At 39.6% G+C, this 20,373-nt stretch overlaps 1 protein-coding gene across 1 annotated transcript; it reads right to left on the minus strand.

Moving 5' to 3' along the window:
• Positions 1 to 604: 604 nt before the first annotated feature.
• LOC116420309 (protein bangles and beads-like) lies at positions 605 to 17,715 on the minus strand. The gene is made up of 2 exons (XM_031944753.1): positions 16,901 to 17,715; positions 605 to 1,133 (listed from the first exon to the last, which is right to left on the minus strand). The coding sequence occupies exons 1-2, from the start codon at positions 17,409 to 17,411 to the stop codon at positions 1,015 to 1,017; spliced, it is 630 nt and encodes a 209-aa protein (XP_031800613.1). The 5' UTR covers positions 17,412 to 17,715; the 3' UTR covers positions 605 to 1,014.
• Positions 17,716 to 20,373: the final 2,658 nt, after the last annotated feature.

Below are 20,373 nucleotides of genomic sequence, written 5' to 3' on the forward strand. Positions count from 1 at the left end.
AATTACCCGACTATTTCAGGCCAAAGAAACATGTTTGGGCCGAATCAGCTGAATAATTTTCCCCATGGTACATTTGTCCTCAAGTGAGCGAGAAAAGCTGTTTGGGGTTTCCAGTGGGTTCCGAAATCACCTTTGCTCAACTTTGGGCTTTTGCCCCATGTCTTCTGCCTCTCTTTAAGCAGATTCCTTTTGGGAGACTTGGAGAGTGTGAGGGAAACAGCTGCTGAGGGATTCTAACTTTGACCCTCAGAGAGATTCTAACTTTGACCCTCAGAGAGATTCTAACTTTGACCCTCAGAGAGATTCTAACTTTGACCCTCAGAGAGATTCTAACTTTGACCCTCAGAGAGATTCTAACTTTGACCCTCAGAGAGATTCTAACTTTGACCCTCAGAGAGATTCTAACTTTGACCCTCAGAGAGATTCTAACTTTGACCCTCAGAGAGATTCTAACTGAAGATTCTCTGGCCCAAAGCCTCAGGCTCTTTCTGACCTGTCTGGAGGGCTCAGTGGTTCCTGAAACCAGTGCTCTCCCATAGGGCTACTCAGGCAGTAGCCATGAAAGGTTCCTGGCCAGCTGCTCAGTGGGGCTGGGCCTGGGCCTAAGCATCAACTCCCTACAAAGAACACAAGCATTTTTCAAAGCTTCTTTCGGGTTTGCCCCACAACAGGCAGTCGGCCTGTTCAGCAATACTGTGGGAGGAAATGACGCCCACTCCGTTAAGTTGGACTGGCCAAGGGGGCCCACACGGGCCCCAAACCATGGTTCAGACCAGGGCCAAGAGCCCCTGTGAAGGGGATGACAAGCCCAGCAGACATGGCTGCGTTTTGTATTTCCCTCAAGGGGGGTGATTAGGTCAACAAGCGTCCCGGAGACTAATAAACTAAGCCCCCATCCAAGTGACCAGACCCTTGGTCCACACTTGGAGGGAGCAGGAAGGCCACCTGAAGTCAGGTTGCTTTCACAGCTCACTAAGTTAAGCCAGTGAGTATGGGAAAATAACAATTGTGAGACTAACCATTGAAATCTCCACTCTCCTGCGTGGCATCTTCATTTCTGTTGAAGACAATGACTCTCCGATTGTCCTGTTCTTGGTTCCAGTTCTGCTTCTTCTGTTGGACCTTTATATCATCTAGAAAGGGAAACACCAACATGGTGAGAGCTGGGCCACTCCACGCTGATCCTGCCTCCAGAATGAGGGTGGGGGACACTTTGAAAGCCCCAAAGAACAACAAATGTTATTCTACTGGGGAAAAAAAAATCATTAAAGGAAGGCTGTTGCGCCAGCTGATGGCACTTGGCTTAAACAGGCTTGTCCCTCCAGAGAAGCAGTATGGACATAAAGGTTATTGCAGCTGTGATGGTGGGGGGGAGAAGTAGTCCAGAGCCCCATGTTCCTCTAAAGCACACCGCCAGATGTTCACCAGCTGGCTTCACTTTACGTCAGTGGGCAGCAGTGCAGGAGTCCCCACAGGGCCTGCTCTCGGGGCATCCCACTGTCTTCCATCTCCCCAAACCCATTCACCTTCACTCCCCATCTCTAGTTCAGGCCTACAGTTCCACCAATAAAAATTAATTACCTTGGGTGTGGCAAGTTTCTCTTCAAGAGGCCCTTTTTGAGACCAATGCCCCAAGTGGCGATAAAGACTCTTAACCTGGATTTCACCAGGTAACACCGCACTGGGCCATCCAGTTAAGAGAACAAAAGACCACGAGCCGGGCCCCTGAGGAGAGGCAGAGGCTGCCAAGGTTTCTGGGAAGAAGCATGGAAGGCAAGGCCATCGCGTGCGGTGGAACAATTTTGCTTGGACCCCTGGGTATCTGAAAGATTCGAGATACTGGATGAGGAGTAAGAGGACTTGCCTCAGAGGCCTGGTCTATAAGACGAAGCGTTTAGACCGGAACCTCAGAGGTCCCTACGATCTCACAATGTTGCCAAACATTGGTGAATCTGCCTTCACTGAGCACATCCTGAGCATCTCTTGTGAAGCCCCTGCTCTATCGGACCCTTGGCAACCAGAACCATGGTTTGTAGCCTCTTAGAGAGTCCTGTTCTTTCCATTACCCGAGGTTGGATATTGTTACCCACACTTCCCGGCCCTTGCCCTTTTGCCCAGCTAATGGATTCCACCCTCCCCAGCCCATTTCAACTCTTGAATCTCCACTCTATTGGGGAGGGGGGTGTCCCTCGGGAGATCTCCTTTTGGACGCCATGAAAAAAGCTCTCCCCTGCCTTCTAGAAAAGTCTCTCTGAGGATTGTGGGAACTGAACGTGGATCACAACATAACATTCTCACTTTTTGCTGTTATTCGCTTGCTTTTTCTTTTCTTTCTCAGTTTCTTTCCTTTTTGATCTGATTTTTCTTGTGCAGCAAGAGAATCGTATAAATATGTTGACAAATATTGGATTAAACATATGTTAACATGTCTAACATATATTGGACTGCTTGCCATCTAGGGGAGGGGGTGGGGGGAAGGAGGGGAAAATCTGAAACTCAAGGCCATGCAATGTTGAAAAATGATCCATGTGCTTATGTTTTGGAAATAAAAAGCTTTAAAAAAAAAGTCTCTGCCCCCCCCCATGCTAGGGACTGGGAAGGGCTTGCCATGTCCCTAAGGCCGGGGAGGGTCCTATTTTCACATGCAGAATCCAAGAAGGCGCGGGGGTGCCCAGTCTCTCATACCATCCTTAGTTGCACCTTTCTGGGCCTGCGTTTCCTCCCCTGTAAAATGAACGAGTTATACTAAATGAATTCTAGCTCTAGCTAAAGTCTATATTAACCCACCACCCAGCGAACCCAATTACGCCTCCTTAATTCTTTTCCTTTTTCGTCTGACCAGAGTTAGTAGCAGTGCGGGCCTGGCCGTGCCCTGGATGGATGCCTCAGGCTGGCACATCATCCGATCAGATCATCTTACCTCAGTTTACCCACCTGTAAGAGAGGCTGATATCACCTCACCACATGGTTGCAAGGAGAGTGCTAAGCCAGGTGAGTGATCGGTACATTTTTGGCCCCCTCCGTTACCCCTAGGCCAAAAGCTGGCAGAAAGGAGAAACGGTGGCAGAGCAGCAAAAAGGATGGGTGCCCATCAGAAAAGGGAGACTGCCTCCAGCTCGTGCGGACCCACTTTCGGACAAAGACCAACTGTCCTGCTCCGCATCGAACAGATGCAAATGCCTTTCCTATGAGTCGGACATTTTGGCAATTCCCCACAGTTGGTCTAGGGCAGGGAGGGCACCGGTGCCAGCTGGCCCGTCTCCTACTCCCCATGAGGCGAGCAACAAACAACCAGCTGGGCTTGAGCCTTCTTTTGGCTTTCGGCTCGATACCCTGGGTCAGAAAGGGCAGGAGCCCCAACAACAACAATACAGACAGTGCAAACCATTGGATGCCTGCAGGGGAGGCCCGCCACTGCCTCTGATGGGAAGGAAGGTGACTGTGTGACACGGGGGCTGGGATTCCAGGCCTACTGTTGACACTTCTTGTGTGACTCTGGGCCAGTCCCTTAATGTTCGTGGCTATCAGTTTCCCTGGGCAGCATTCGAAATTCCTCCTAGCTCTAGAACCACGAGCCTCTTCTCCACAAGCACCGTTGGCCTCAGTCATAGGATCGAAAGTAAAATAAGCGAGCGGGAGGATGGACAGTGGCCGGCTCCTTTGCTTTCTGGCTCAGTTCTCAGATGACTCCTTCCTCAATCATGGAAATATCTTTCGAATTGGGTTTTCCGGACAGAACCCTGGCCATCGAAACAGCTTTAACTGGCTAGGAAAAGTTCTGTTTTCTCTCTAGTAGCTTCCCATTTTTAGTATGTTTTTTGTGCAGCTGGATTCTGGGACAGCTGAGAGGTTAGTGCTGGGCACAGAGGGAGAAGAACTCAGATAGAAGGCAGGAAAACCAGCAGTCTAAATGATGGCAACAAGTTGACTTCTCAGCTTGGGATGCAAGGAAACCCAAATGCTGTTGGAAATTGGGAAGAGAGCAACAGCAGAGCCTCTCAGGCCTGAAATGGGGCTCCCCACCTAAGCAGTCACTACACCTAAATTTACAGTCTGGAAGAGAGCGGCAGCAGGCCTGAAGGGAGGGCTCTACTAAGCGAGCGGTTGCTTCAGCTAGCCGCCATCTCAATGTGGACGACATCAAATAGTTGCAGCACCTTGGCTGGTTTGCCCAAAGTGTTCTTATGTGCTTTAAAAACATTTTGGACAGGGGGGGTTGGAAGGGACATAGGAAATAAATCAATGTATTTGAGGGGAAAAAAGAAGAGGGACTGGTTATTTAGGAAGAGGGAGGATTATCAGGTGAAAAACCTACGTGCCTCATGGCTAATGTTACTAGATCTGAAAAAAAGGTTGCTCCAGAAAGGCAGAGCCAAGAGAACTTGTGAAATATGGTCCCATATGTCTAGCTTCCAAAGGCTCTGCTCTCTGTAGTTCTGTCCCCTTATTTCATTATATGTCTAAGGAAATCATTTTGTTATTTATCCGTTTGTAACTGCCTATGCCAGCCCTCTTCCTTATTCTGGAGAACACAAAGGAACCATTAGCACTTCACAATGAACATACACAAACATGTATACACTTATACATGACTACATGAAGGCCTGTGGTTGGATGTGGGAGGTTTATGCCCTCTCTCGCATGGAAACTGAGTTCATATTTTAATGTAAAATCCCTAGCACAAAAAAAAAAAAATCAGCCAGTTTTCCTGTCATTTGCTTGAGTAGTGCTGCTTCTGTGCTCATCACTAACCATTCAGCTGGCCCAGAATTCAATTGTACAACAAACACGATCAAAATGGAAAGCCACCGGCGAGAAAACCGAATTTTCCCATCCAGTTAAAATGTTTCCTATATCTCTCTTTGAGGCCTTTGATTCATCATTTGCTTGCTTTTTTTCTTTTCTCATTTTTTTCCCTTTTTGATCTGATTTTCCTTGCGCAGTATGATAAATGTAGAACTAGGCATAGGAGAACTACACATATATTCTCTCAAATGAATTCTCTTTCCTTCCCACCTTTCTGTGTGAAAAGCATTCGTCAATGATGCTGCCTCAGGCCCAGGAGATCATTATAGACTTCAGCAACAATACTAGATGATGACCAGTTCTGATGGACCAGGCCATCCTCAGCAACGAGATCAACCAAATCATTTCCAATGGAGCAGGAATGAACTGAACCAGCTACGCCCAGAGAAAGAACTCTGGGAGATGACTAAAAACCATTACATTGAATTCCCACTCCCTCTACTTATGCCCACCTGCATTTTGGATTTCCTTCACAAGCTAATTGTACAATATTTCAGAGTCTGATTCTTTTTGTACAGCAAAATAACGTTTTGGTCATGTATACTTATTGTGTAGCTAATTTATATTTTAATATATTTAACATCTACTGGTCATCCTGCCATCTGGGGGAGGGGGTGGGGGGTAAGAGGTGAAAAATTGGAACAAGAGGTTTGGCAATTGTTAATGCTGTAAAGTTAACCCATGCATATGTCCTGTAAATAAAAGGCTATTAAATAAAAAAAAAAAAAAAAAATCACAAAAAAAAAAAAAAAATGATGCTGCCTCAGTAGCACTACGTATCAGCAATCTCCTTAACATAACCAATCTTCCATCAGTCTCAAGGCCGATTTCAATCCATCCCTGCTTCCTGACCCCGTGCCATTTTTGCCTCTATATCATACATTCTCCCCAAAGGAGCCACCAATGAGCTGCAGGCCTCCCCTAAGATTTTTTGAGTGGGCTTTTTATTTGTATTTCACAGGTTACCATTAAGGTTCTTCGCTCCTGCCACATGAGCAGCCCATTCTCTTTTCCTTCTATACCAAAAAACCTTCCAGAGATAGGAGTTTGATTTTCATAGGAGGCAGTGTGCCATCGAGAATAGAATACTGAGCCTGGAATCAGGAAGATCCAGAGCTTAGCACAACACATAGCAGACATTTAATGGATGTTTGTTGACTGACTTACTGAGATCACAGATTTAAAAAAAAAAATTTAGTACTAGCTTTTCATTTTCAAAATTCATGCAAAGATAATTGTCAACACTGACCCTTGTAAAATCTTGTGTTCCAACTTTTTCTCCCTCCCTTCCCCCCTCCCCTAGACAGCAAGCAAGCCAATATGTTAAACACGTACGATTCTAAACATACTTCCACATTTATTATGCTGCACAAGAAAAATGAGTTCAAAAAGGAAAAAAAATGAGAAAGATAAAAAACAACAATACAAAAAGTGAAAATGTTATGTTGTGATCCACACTCGGGTCCCACGGGCCTCTCTCTGGGTATAGATGGCTCTCTCCATCACAAGACCCTTGGAACTGGCCTGAATCACCTCACCACTGATGAGAGCCACATTCGTCAGAATTGAAGATCATAGATTTAGAACTGGAAAGATCACACAGAGATGGGACATGAATCTGGATCCCGAGACTCCAAAGTAAACTCGGCATTGATATTTTGTCTCTGAAATTTTTTAGATGTGATCCTGAGCAAGTGATTTCTCTTTTATGTATTTCAGGTACTCCATAAGACCCAGCTACTAGATTACACATGGATTGCACGCTGTTTTAGAGGAGAGATTTCTACACTGAAGAAATCAGATCTTTATCCTATTCATACTTATAATTTATAGTAATAAATTCTATAGTTTTACAGTCATTGTATTGTAAATTGGGCAGCTAGATGGCACAGTTCAGGCCTAGAGTCAGGAAGACTTATCTTCTTGAGTTCAAATTCTGCCTCAGACATTTCCTAGTTGTGTGACCCTGAGCAAGTCACTTAACCCTGTGTGCCTCAGTTTCCTCATCTATAAAATGAGTGGGAGAAAGAATTGACAAATCACCCCCACTGTTTTTACCAAGCAAACCCCAAATGGAGTCACAAAATCAGACATGTCTGAAAAACAGCACCGCCAAAATATTATGCAATATATAAATGTCTATTGCTCTAAAGTGTCACATAAACTACAAGACAGTAATTAAATTTTGATTGACTTTCTTTTTATAAGATAAAGAAATTGTTGTTCCTTTAGCTCATATTAATAATACTGTCTGCTGAGAGCCTCCTCCTTAGACCAAACAACCAGGATTGTCAGGTCAGTACAAAGTAATGAGTTTGTGGGATATGACCAGATTTCTTTTTCTTTCTTTTTTTTTTTTTTTTTTTTTTTTTTTTGGCAAAGGCAATTGGGGTTAAGTGACTTGCCCGGGGTCACACATCCAGGAAGTGTTAAGTGTCTGAACTCAAATTTGAACTCAGGTCTTCCTGGCTTCAGGGCTGGTGCTCTATCCATTGCGCCAACCAGCTGCCTCAGATAGGACCAGATTTTTAAACAAATCTGCCATTTCCTCCATGATCTACCCATACGAGCCCCACCCCCAACAACAAAGAAAAGCAGGGTATCGAGCATTTCACCTGTCCCCAAACACTGCTAATCTCCTGGCTTTGTTCCTTGATACCTAACCGCTGTCCCAGCAAGGCACATCTGGTCTCAGGCTCAGCTATTCTAGAGCCCAGACACCGGCACTTGAGTTAAAGTGTCAATTGTGCCTGGAGTTAAGTGGGTGAGGACATTTTTCACCTTGGAAGTGCTTTGGATTCAAAGGGGAAGGGTGGAAAGTGACCACCTTCTTTGGAATCCCTGGGGTTTCCCTGCTCTAGAATCCTCCGAAATCCCCATTGGGTCCTTTTTTGGCTAGAGTAACATTTATTATAAACCGATGAGTGTTCAGATTGAAGAACTGGCAGAAGGAGAAGAGAAACTCTCACTCCCCACCTCGGATAACAGGAAACACAGGGCTGGGCCATGGGCTCAGTCACGTAGTTGCCAAGCATGTGTAAAGTGCCTGTGTCCCAGCCACCGAGGGCTAAGGTCTGGCCTAAAACAGAGGCAAGATCGAGACGTTCCTGAGCGTCTAAGAGATCGCAGAATGACCTCGGACCATCGGGATTTAGCAGTCAAATTACAAAGCGGGCAAACCGAGGAATGATTTCTCATTGGCACTGGAGTCCAGTGTGGCTGGGTTTAGGACTTCAGAAGGGCTCTTTTCTTTATGAGGAAGGAGGCCGGCGAGATGGGGAAATGGCTGCTACAGAAAACCAAAAGCATCAATAAAATAAAAATAAGGAAAAGAAACAATGCGATGAAGTAAGTGGTCAACCTAGAGGATCTGAATCAATACTGAGAACTGAATTAAAAATTCTTCTGGGTCACCTAATTAATTCACCTTTAGCTCTATATTTCACCTCCCCCCAAATCTTGCTAACAGGGAAATCGGCCTTCTAAATGTCTCTGGAACAGATTGTTCCCCCCCCCCCACCCCACCCAGTTCCCCTATCCGGTGGTTGTCACCTTAATCCTGGGCCTCCTCCCGCTCCTTTAATCTTCCCAAACTAGACTTTTTGTCATGCTATTCTGCTGCTCCAGAACCTCAAATGGCTCTGTGATATTTACATCAAAGTTTTCTCCCTGGCATTCAAGGTTCTCCATTATCTGAGTGTCCATATCTTCATTTGGGGGGATCTTAGGGCCCCAGTATTTTGAGCTAGCAGAGACCTTCCACATCATCTATCCACATGTCCCCATTTTACTACTGCAGAACTTCAGGCAGAGAGGTTAGCTTACTTGTCCAGAGTCATCCATGCAGGAAGACAGGAAAAGAGCCATGGGAAGGTTTCCCTTGGAATTCTGCCTTCCAAATCTGGGGTTCTCCACTTAGGCTCGTCTACACTGACCCTCCACACTCTTTGTAGTATCCCAAGTGAGTTTCAGTCGGTCAGGTTGGTACCAGGCATAATTCTATTCTCTGAGACTTCGTCCATGTTATTTTTTATTCTTTATTTTAGTTTTTCTCAGTGCACACCAAGAAAATTTGTAGCATTCATTTTTACAAGCTTTTGAGTTCCAAGTTTTTCTCCCTCCCTCATCCCTCAGTATATACACGTGCTCTCATGTAAAATACACACACATGCATATATACATACATGCACTTTATACATACACACACACACACACACATAAACACACACACTTTATACATGTTATTCTTCCTGCCTGGAGTTCTTTCCTTTGTCCCTCCCAAATAATCCTTTTAAGGTAACTTCAAGCCCAATTCTATTTTAAAAAAACTGAAAAGACAGATATTTTCTAGGAGTTCGGAGAAAGGCTTCAACATCTAATATTTTTTCTAACCCTGTCCATCTGCTTTCATTTCCTTTTCTTTAACTTTCTAATTTCCTTTAAAATAAAACAAAACAAGAAAAAACCCTGGGTTTTAATCCTTTTCTTTTGAAAAAAATAGTATTTGATTTTTCCAAATATATGCAAAAATAGTTTTTGACATTCACCTTTGCAGAATCTTGTGTTTGACCCTGTTTCTTTTTTTTCTTTTTAAAGCTTGTTATTTTCAAAACATACACCCAGTTTTCAACATCTACCCCTGCAAAACCTTGTTTAACCCTGTTTCTAACGCTCACTCTGTACCTGACTTTTAGGCAGAAGATTCCACTAACATTTTCCCAGAGTGTCTTAATACAATCAACTTCAAAGGAGAGAATCTCCAAGATCCACTAAACTGTACTTCCCAGCTTCCACTTCTGAAAATTTGAAGTCCCTAAATTCTCTGCTCAGAACCTCTTTTTCCTGCCTTTTGAACTTAAGCCCAAAGGAGGGCTCTCTGTACTTAGTGAAGCTCAGCAATGCAAATCTTCACACAGCAAACTTGTCTGTTCTTCAGTCTCAAGGATCACCTTCCCATAAGATAAGTTAGACATTTAGAGTTCTGAGATGGAGGAACTTGAATGAAGTCAGAGCACTTTCAGCAAGCCCCAGCTCACTTTGCAGTTGCAGCCTCTGTTTCTCATGTTTATTAAAATGCAGTACTTTGATCATTAATCTTTTCATTCTATATGCAGAGGCTCTGATTGGATCTAAATTTATTTATTTACTTATTCATTTTTTTCTTTGTTGGTTCTGGATTTTTGTGCCTCAGGATTTTAAAGGAAAAAAAAAAACTGGAGTCTTAGGATAACATATTTTAGTTAGAGAAACCTGTAACTGGCTTTGCTTGGATCTGAATTTATTTATTTATCCATGCATCCATCCATATGTGTATCTATATCTATTTAGCCATCCACCTCTTTATCTCTCTTTGTCCATTTATTCATCTGTCTATATTTATCCATCTATTTTTCTATCTTTATCCATCTATCAATCTATATCAATCCATCTTATCTATATGTCTGTATTTATCTATCCATCATTATATATTTCTCCATTTATCTATCTCTATTCATCTATTTCTACCTATCCATCTATGCATTTATCTATCTACCCATATACCTCTGTATATCTCTATATCTATGTCCCTATATATCTTTATCCATCTATGTATGTATGAATGCATGCACCTAACTTTATAGTTTCTGGATTTCTGGGCCTTAGCTTCTTAAAGAAAAAAAATGCTGGAATTATAACATATTTTAGTTAGAAAAGCCTGTAGTTGGCTTTGCTTAATCTGAATTTATTTATTGATTTATTTATTCATTAATCCATCTATGTATGTATTTATACCTATTTATATTTATCTGTCTATATTTATTGAGCCATCCACCTATTTATCTGTCTTTGTCCATTTATTCATCTGTCTATATCTCTCTATCCATCTATTTTTCTATCTTTATCCATCTATCCTTCTATGTCTATCCATCTATCTACATGTCTGCATTTATCTATCCATCTTTCTATAGTTCTCCATTTTTCTGTCTCTATTCATCTATCTCTACCTATCCATCTATGTATTTATTTCTATTTTACCCATATACCTATGTATATCTCTATATCTATTTATCCATCTGTTTAGATCTATACATTTCTCCATATATCTATAATTATTCTTTTATCTATCTCTACCTATCCATCGATGTACTTATCTATTTCTATCTACCCATATACCTATGTATATCTCTATATCTATTTATCCATCTATGTATGCATGTATCTATTTCTTTATAGTTTCTAGATTTGTGGGCCTTGGGTTCTTAAAGAAAAAAAAATGCTGGAAGTATAAGATAACATACATTAGTTAGAAAAGCCTGTAGTTGGCTTTGCTTAGATCTGAACTTATTTATTTATTTATTCATTTATCCATCTAGGTATGTATTTATATATTTATATTTATCTGTCTATATCTATTTAGCCATCCAGCTATTTATCTCTTTGTCCATTTATTCATGTCTATATCTATCTATCCATCTATTTTTCTATCTTTATCCATCTAACGTTGTATATCTATCCATCTATCTACATGTCTGTATTTATCTATCCATCTTTCTATATTTCTCGATTTATCTATCTCTATTCATCTATTTCTACCTGTCCATCTAAGCATTTATCTATCTACCCATATACCTATGTATATCTCTCTATCTATCTCTCTATATTTCTTTATCTATATATGTATGCATGTATCTATTTCTTTATAGTTTCTAGATTTGTGGGCCTTGGGTTCTTAAAGAAAAAAAAATGCTGGAAGTATAAGATAACATACATTAGTTAGAAAAGCCTGTAGTTGGCTTTGCTTAGATCTGAACTTATTTATTTATTTATTCATTTATCCATCTAGGTATGTATTTATATCTATTTATATTTATCTGTCTATATCTATTTAGCCATCCAGCTATTTATCTCTTTGTCCATTTATTCATCTGTCTATATCTATCTATCCATCTATTTTTCTATCTTTATCCATCTAACGTTGTATATCTATCCATCTATCTACATGTCTGTATTTATCTATCCATCTTTCTATATTTCTCGATTTATCTATCTCTATTCATCTATTTCTACCTGTCCATCTAAGCATTTATCTATCTACCCATATCCTAATATCTCTCTATCATTCTCTATATTTCTTTATCCATCTATATGCGTATCTATTTCTTTATAGTTTCTAGATTTGTGGGCCTTGGGTTCTTAAAGAAAAAAAAAATGCTGGTTAAGAAACATACTTTGTTAAAACCTGTAAAGGCTTTGCTTGGATCTAGTTCATTTATTTTATCCATCCATTTCTTTCCATCTTCTTGTATCTCTATCTTTCCAGTATCCATATGTTATATTCATCTTCTATTTTATCCACCCCTCTTCTCTCCAATTTTTGCTTTCTATTTATTATCCATCTATTTATCTATCTCCTTTATCCATCTTTCTTGGGAATCTATTTGTATGTTTTTGTTTGTTTATCCATCAATGTGCCAAATATTTCCCATACATCTATAATTATTCTTTTATCTTTCACCTATTCATCTTGTATTATTTTTTATTTATCCACTAATGTTATCTATCTCTTATTCTAGTTATCCATCTGTTTTGATCTTTTCTTTATAGTTTCTAATTTGTGGGGCCTTGGGTTCTTAAAAGAAAAAAATTTGGAATTATAAGATAAATACTTTAGTTAGAAAAAACCTTAACTGGTTTTGCTTGATCTAGTTCTTTTAATCCATCCATCCATTCATCTTTCCATTATTTTATCTCTATCTTTTTCCAGTATCCATTTATATTCATCTTCTATTTTAACCACCTCTTAATTCTCTCATTTATTCATCTTTATATCTTTTTTTCCATCTATTTTCTATTCCTTCTTCATCTATCTCTATGGAGCATCTATTTGTATGTATTTATTTGTTTATCCATCTCCTTTCCATCTTGTTCTATTTTTTTTTTATCTTATCTTTTGCCATTACCTATTTTCTCTTTGTCCATTTATTCATCTTCTATTTATCCATCTTTTTTTCTATCTTTTCATTGATCGTTCTATATCTATCCATCTATCTACATGTCTGTATTTATCTATCCATCTTTCTATATTTCTCGATTTATCTATCTCTATTCATCTATTTCTACCTGTCCATCTAAGCATTTATCTATCTACCCATATACCTATGTATATCTCTCTATCTATCTCTCTATATTTTTTATCTATATATGTATGCATGTACTATTTTTTATAGTTTCTGTTTGTGGCCTTGGGTTTTTAAAAAAAAATGTTGGGAATAAATAACATACTTTATTAGAAAAGCCTTAAAGGCTTTGGGTTGATTCATTTTTTTCCCCATCCATTCATCTTTCCCTACTTGTTCTCTATCTATTTATCCCAGTATCCATATGTATATATTCATCTATCTATATTTATCCACCCATCTATCTCTCTCTCCATTTATTTATCTGTCTATATCTATTTATTATCCATCTATTTATCTATCTCCTTCTATCCATCTATCTCTATGGAGCATCTATTTGTATGTATTTATTTGTTTATCCATCAATGTAGCTCAATATACTTCTCCATACATCTATAATTATTCTTTTATCTATGTCTACCTATTCATCTATGTATCTATTTTTATTTATCCAGCTATCTATGTATATCTATCTCTCTATATCTAGTTATCCATCTATGTATGCATGTATCTATTTCTTTATAGTTTCTAGATTTGTGGGCCTTGGGTTCTTAAGAAAAAAAAATGCTGGAATTATAAGATAACATACTTTAGTTAGAAAAGCCTGTAACGGGCTTTGCTTGGATCTAGATTCATTTATTTATCCATCCATCCATTCATCTTTCCATCTATCTATGTATCTCTATCTATTTATCCCAGTATCCATATGTATATATTCATCTATCTATTTTTAACCACCCATCTATATCTCTCTCCATTTATTCATCTGTCTATATCTATTTATTTATCCATCTATTTATCTATCTCCTTCTATCCATCTATCTCTATGGAGCATCTATTTGTATGTATTTATTTGTTTATCCATCCATCTGCCTTTCCATCTATGTATCTATATTTATTTATATTTATCTATCTATAGCTATTTAGCCATGTACCTATTTATCTCTCTTTGTCCATTTATTCATCTGTCTATTTATCCATCTATTTTTCTATCTTTATCCATTGATCGTTCTATATCTATCCATCTATCTACATGTCTGTATTTATCTATCCATCTTTCTATATTTCTCCATTTATCTATCTCTATTCATCTATCTCTACCTATATATCTATGCATTTATCTATTTACCCATATACCTCTGTATATCTCTATATCTATGTCTCTATATCTCTTTATCCATCTATGTATGTATGAATGTATGTACCTAACTTTATAGTTTCTGGATTTATGGACCTTGAGTTCTTAAAAAAAAATGTTGGAATTATAAGATAACATACTTTAGTTAGAAAAGCCTGTAACTGGCTTTGCTTGGATCTAGATTCATTTATTCATCCATCCATCCATGCATATTTCCATCTATCTATATTTATCCATCTATTTAGATCTATACATTTCTCCCTATATCTATAATTATTCTTTTATCTATCTCTACCTATTCATCTATGTATCTATTTTTATTTATCCAGCTATCTATGTATATCTATCTCTCTATATCTAGTTATCCATCTATGTATGCATGTATCTATTTCTTTATAGTTTCTAGATTTGTGGGCCTTGGGTTCTTAAAGAAAAAAAAATGCTGGAATTATAAGATAACATACATTAGTTAGAAAAGCCTGTAGTTGGCTTTGCTTAGATCTGAACTTATTTATTTATTTATTCATTTATCCATCTAGGTATGTATTTATATCTATTTATATTTATCTGTCTATATCTGTTTAGCCATCCAGCTATTTATCTCTTTGTCCATTTATTCATCTGTGTATATCTATCCATCTATTTTTCTATCTTTATCCATCTATCGTTCTATATGTATCCATCTATCTACATGTCTGTATTTATCTATCCATCTTTCTATAGTTCTCAGTTTTTCTATCTCTATTCATCTATCTCTACCTATCTATCTATGCATTTATCTATTTCTATCTACCCATATACCTCTGTATATCTCTATATCTATGTCTGTATATCTCTTTATCCATCTATGTATGTATGAATGTATGTACCTAACTTTATGGTTTCTGGATTTATGGACCTTGAGTTCTTAAAAAAAAATGCTGGAATTATAAGATAACATACTTTAGTTAGAAAAGCCTGTAACTGGCTTTGATTGGATCTGAATTCATTTATTTATCCATCCATCCATTCATCTTTCCATCTATCTATGTATCTCTATCTATTTATCCCACTATCCATATGTATATATTCATCTATCTATATTTATCCACCCATCTATATCTCTCTCCATTTATTCATCTGTCTATATCTATTTATTAATCCACCTATTTATCTATCTCCATCCATCTATCTTTATCAATCTATCTATATGTATATATGTAATTATTTATTTATCCAGATATTGAGATTCTCCATGTATCTATATTTATTCATTTATCTATCTATACGTATTCATCTATGTATCTATTTCTATTTATCCATCTATGTATGTATGTATCTATCTCTATAATTTCTGGATTTGTAAACCTTGGTTTCTTAAAGAAAAAAAAATTCTGGAATTATAGGATAACATATTTTAGTTAGAAAAGCCATAACCCCCCCTTACCCACAACCCACCTCGGTGCTATTACGAGGAGAAGAGCCAGGCTCAAAGAAAAAGAACCCGCCCATAATCACATAATGGACTCACATAGGGAGCCTCGTATTTGAACTGACATCCGTACTTAGGATGTCAGGAGTGCTACAAAGGAAAAGCAAAGTTACACACAACACAACACAAATTTCAATAAAGTCAAATTTAAAATTAGAAAAAAAAAAAAAAAAAGAACTCCACAGTGGCTGAAAAAAAAAAAACAATCAAAACTCTCTGTTACATACCACTAACAGCTCAAATGACCTCTGGAGGAAAAACAAAAAAACTTGCCATTTCAACGATTTCCAGAGCCAAGGGCCCTTTGTCTTGGCCCTTTTTAAAAGTGCAACATTCATATCTAACTTATATTTTAATGTACTTAACATCTACTGGTCATCCTGCCATCTGGGAGAGGGGGTGGGGGTTAAGAGATGAAAAATTGGAACAAGAGGTTTGGCAATTGTCAATGCTGTAAAGTTACTCATACATATAACCTGTAAATAAAAAGCTATTAAATAAAAAAAAATAAAATAAAATAAAAGTGCAACCTTCAAAGGTTATGGATGCTATTTTCGATGTAACAACATTATTTGAAGTACACAAACATTTCCTTTTGTTCTGATTCCTCTTTCTCAACATATTAGTATAGAAATAGCTTTAACATAATTAGACATATATAATCTAGATCGGATTGCTGGCTATCTTGGAGAGGAGGGATGGGAGGGAGGCGGGACTGAAGGAGAAGTATTCAAATCAAAATCTTCTAAAAAGGAATGTTTAAAATGGTCTTCCACATAACTGGGAAAACATAATACTATTCAATTTACAAGACTCAAAACCATATATAGCTTCCAAAATAGCATTTTGAAATTTCCCAAATGAACCCTGACAGGAATCTTGAGGCGTTGGGGGCGGGGAGGAGTCAGTCAGACCGAGCACTTGGGCGGTAATTCCTCGGTAAGGCTCATAGGTCGTTTCTTTTTGGCGGGGTTGGGGGGGGAGGGGGGGCGCTGTTTCCCAAACACCTTTCCTTTGATTGGGCCCTTTCTTTTTCTCCCCAAGGGGTGTATGTGGAAGACTGGGGTGGGTAGGATGGGAGGAAGGGGCCGAGAAGAGCCCCAGAAAGTGCCAGAGCCTGGGCCCAGTCTTTCCTGAGGTGGGGAGGAGGGACAGGGAGGAACGTGGTCGGTACGTACTGGTCAGTGGGCCGGAGGTCCCAACATTCGGAGTGGCCGGCTGACCCTCCCCACCCAGGATCTCTTCGGGTTCTGGAAAAGCTTCCCATAGGCTCTTTGTGGAAGATTCTAGATGGGGATAGGCCGCAAGCTTCAGGCCAGGGCCACTTACCCAGAGACTTGGTGACAGTGCTGTAGCGGATCATCCTGATGGAGGCCAGCGTGTGTGCGGCTAGGGAGGCTGGTGATAACAGTATTCTCACCGGTCCTTGTGCTACCGGCGCTTCCACCGCTTCCTCCCCCGCCGCCGCTGCCTCCTCGCTGGCCTTCATCTCCTCCGGCCCAGCAGTCGCTGCCCACGGTCCCTGAATCGAGAAGTTTGCGATTTTCCATGGAACTTGAAGGAATGATGGAAGGCGACCCCTCTCCGTGGTCTTCGGCTTCTCGGGCATCGTGGCCTTCTCTGCATTGGCGGTGGGGGCCTGGGCCTCTTGTGCTTTTCCCCTAAAGGGAGGGGAGGTGATGGCCGAGAACCTTTCTCTTCCTGCTGCCTTTGCTTTTGGTGCCTGCGCCACCATCTGCGCCACCATCTCCGCAGCCATCTCCTGTTCTTTTTCTGGGGTTTGGGCCTGGGCCGAGGCCGGTGGCGCCTTTTTTTGAGTGCCCGCTGAGGCAGCTGCCATCGTCTTCGAATGTCTTCCTCCAACTTGGAATCCGGAGCTTCGTGTGGCTCACAAACCACACGCCAAACCTGACGAAGAAAAAGTGTGTGGCGACCTCACCGTATTTATAAGGGCTGCCTCTGGCCCCGCCCCTCTTTTTTGCACGAGCACTGCGAGCTGTGGCCAATCACACTCATCCTTCCGACTCAAGGCCTAACTGACACAAGTCGCCTAGAGAACTCTAGGGTATCCCAGCGAAGCCCATACCCATTCCCGTGGGCTTTTCTGCCTGGTATTTCATTCCCCCGGCCTTTCCCACCGGGTCTTTGGCCCTCACGGGCTTGCAGACTGCCTGCCTGCCTGCCAAAGCCCTGGGAAAGGGAACCTTTCAGAGTTTCCCTCGGCACAAAGCTGTGCCAATCGTAAAGCCAAGAGATTTCTGGACAGGGATACATAAAATCCCAACTCTATGTGAAGAAGCAAAAGCAAACTCTCCTCAACGGCTATCTTGGCAAGCCTCCGACATGACAAGACAATAGAAAGACGAGCCTCCGAACAACTGGACGCCAAATATTAGTGTTCCGTGTAGCTTTCCAAAATATTAGTGTTCCATGTAGCTTTAAAAAATGCCTGGGTAAAGAATCCCGTATTTCACAGACCTACTTGAGAAACCTGGTCATGATCGGCAATTTGGCTGGAAACAAAGTTAGCTCCCGGGTTCTCACTCTTTGCCTCAATGAATTGAGCCCGATGATAAACAAAAAGGGGAAAAACAGCCTAGAATTTAATTCAACAGACATCGAATGCCCACTCCTTAAACATAAAAAGTAGAAGCAAATGGACTGTGAGGGGACTGTAGAAGCTATTAAATTAGTGCAAAATAACTGGACTTGACTACATTACATGGCAAGATCAATATGACAAAGATGAAAGAAACAGGAACACATATTGACGACCAAGAGCAGAGATTGAAATATGATATCCAAGTTGATATAGGGAACTTGTGAAAAAAAATATCACGGTAATCCTAGACCATAATGGAGATATATAGATATATACATCTATAGATCTATATATAGATATAGATATATATATAGATATATCTATATCTATATAGATATATATATAGAGAGAGAGAGAGAGAGACTTTTGAAAAAAGGACACACTTGAAGATAAGCACTTGGAAAAAAAATGTTCCAACCATATGAGAACTTTCAGCTATGAAATTCATAATGAAATGAAGGGAGACAGCAAAGGGAAGGGGGAGACTTGGTTGTTGTAAAGAACCACTTCAAAATAAGCATTTGAAAAAAGTGTTCCAACCATATGACAACTTTCAGATACAAAGTAACAAGTAATGAAAAGAGGTGACAGAGGGAAAAGAAGGGAGAGACTTGGTTGTTGTAAAGAAGCACTTCAAATAACCAATTTTTTAAAAAAATGTTCCAACCATATGACCTTCTTTTTTTATTTTTTTACTATAGCTTTTTATTTATAAGTTATATGCATGGGTAATTTTTCAGCATTGACAATTGCCAAACTTTTTGTTCCAATTTTTCCCCTCCTTCCCCCCTCTCTCTCCCCCAGATGGCAGGTAGACCAATATATATTAAAGTATAAATTAAATACAATATAAGTATACATGTCCAAACCATTATTTTGCTGTACAAAAAGAGTCAGACTTTGAAATAGTGTACCATTAGCCTGCAAAGGAAATCAAAAATGCAGGTGGACAAAAATAGAGGGATTGGGAATTCAATGTAATGCTTCATAGTCATCTGTGAGAGTTCTTTCCCTAGGTGTAGCTGGTTCAGTTCATTTCTGCTCTATTGGAACTGATTTGGTTGATCTCGTTGCTGAGGATGGCCGGGTCCATCAGAATTGGTCATCATCTAGTATTGTTGTGGAAGTGTATAATGATCTTCTGACCCTACTTGTTTCACTCAGCATCAGTTCCTGTAAGTCTCTCCAGGCCTCTCTGAAATCATTCTGCTGGTCATTTCTTACAGAACAATAATATCCCCTAACATTCATATACCACAATTTATTCAGCCATTCTCCAGTTGATGGGCATCCACTCAGTTTCCAGTTTCTGGCCACTACAAAGAGTGCAGCCGCAAACATTTTTGCACATATGAGTCCCCTTCCCTCCTTTAAGATCTCTTTAGGATATAATCCCAGTAGAAACACTGACGCATCAAGGAGTATGCACATTTTCATAGCCCTTTGAGCAAAATTCCCAATTGCTCTCCAGAAGGATTGGATTAGTTCACAACTTCACCAACGATGTATTAATGTCCCAGTTTTCCTACATCCCCTCCAACATTCCTCATTATCTTTCCCTGTCATTTTAACCAATCTGACAGGTGTATAGTGGTATCTCAGAGTTGCATATGACAATTTTCAGGGACAAAATTAAAAGTAATGAAAGGAGGTGACAGAGGGAAAGGCAGAGGGAGACTTGGATGCTATAAAGAAGCACTTGAAATATTAAAATGTTAAACTGCAATATTAAAAAAGGTTCCAACAATATGACAACTTTCAGGTACAGTTATAAAAGGAGGAGACAGAGAAAAAGGAAGAGGGAGACTTGGTTGTTGTAAATTTGAACAATCTTTATGGATACCTGACAGTAGACAATCGAAATTTACCATCAACCCCCTATCTTAATCATATCCATTGACCCAACAATTTAATCACTAGAGATATAGATGCCTTGAAAGTTTTATCAGGAAGCAAAGCGATGGAAGATCTGCAGATTCAAAACTTTTAGAATAGAATTATTGTTTATGATAACAAAGCCCGGGAAGAAACCTTAATATTTAACATGGATGGGAATGATTGAATAAGTTCTGACAAAGTGAGTGGGAATGAACAAAGAACCCTGATGGAGACATCAAAAAGTTAAATGGGGTCAAAATTTACTTCCTTAAATTAAGTCTTAATTATATCTGAATGTTGTATGGATGCCGTAATAGTAAAA

This window comes from Sarcophilus harrisii, chromosome X (genome assembly GCF_902635505.1).
Source record: "Sarcophilus harrisii chromosome X, mSarHar1.11, whole genome shotgun sequence".
In the NCBI taxonomy this organism is placed as follows: Eukaryota; Metazoa; Chordata; class Mammalia; order Dasyuromorphia; family Dasyuridae; genus Sarcophilus; species Sarcophilus harrisii.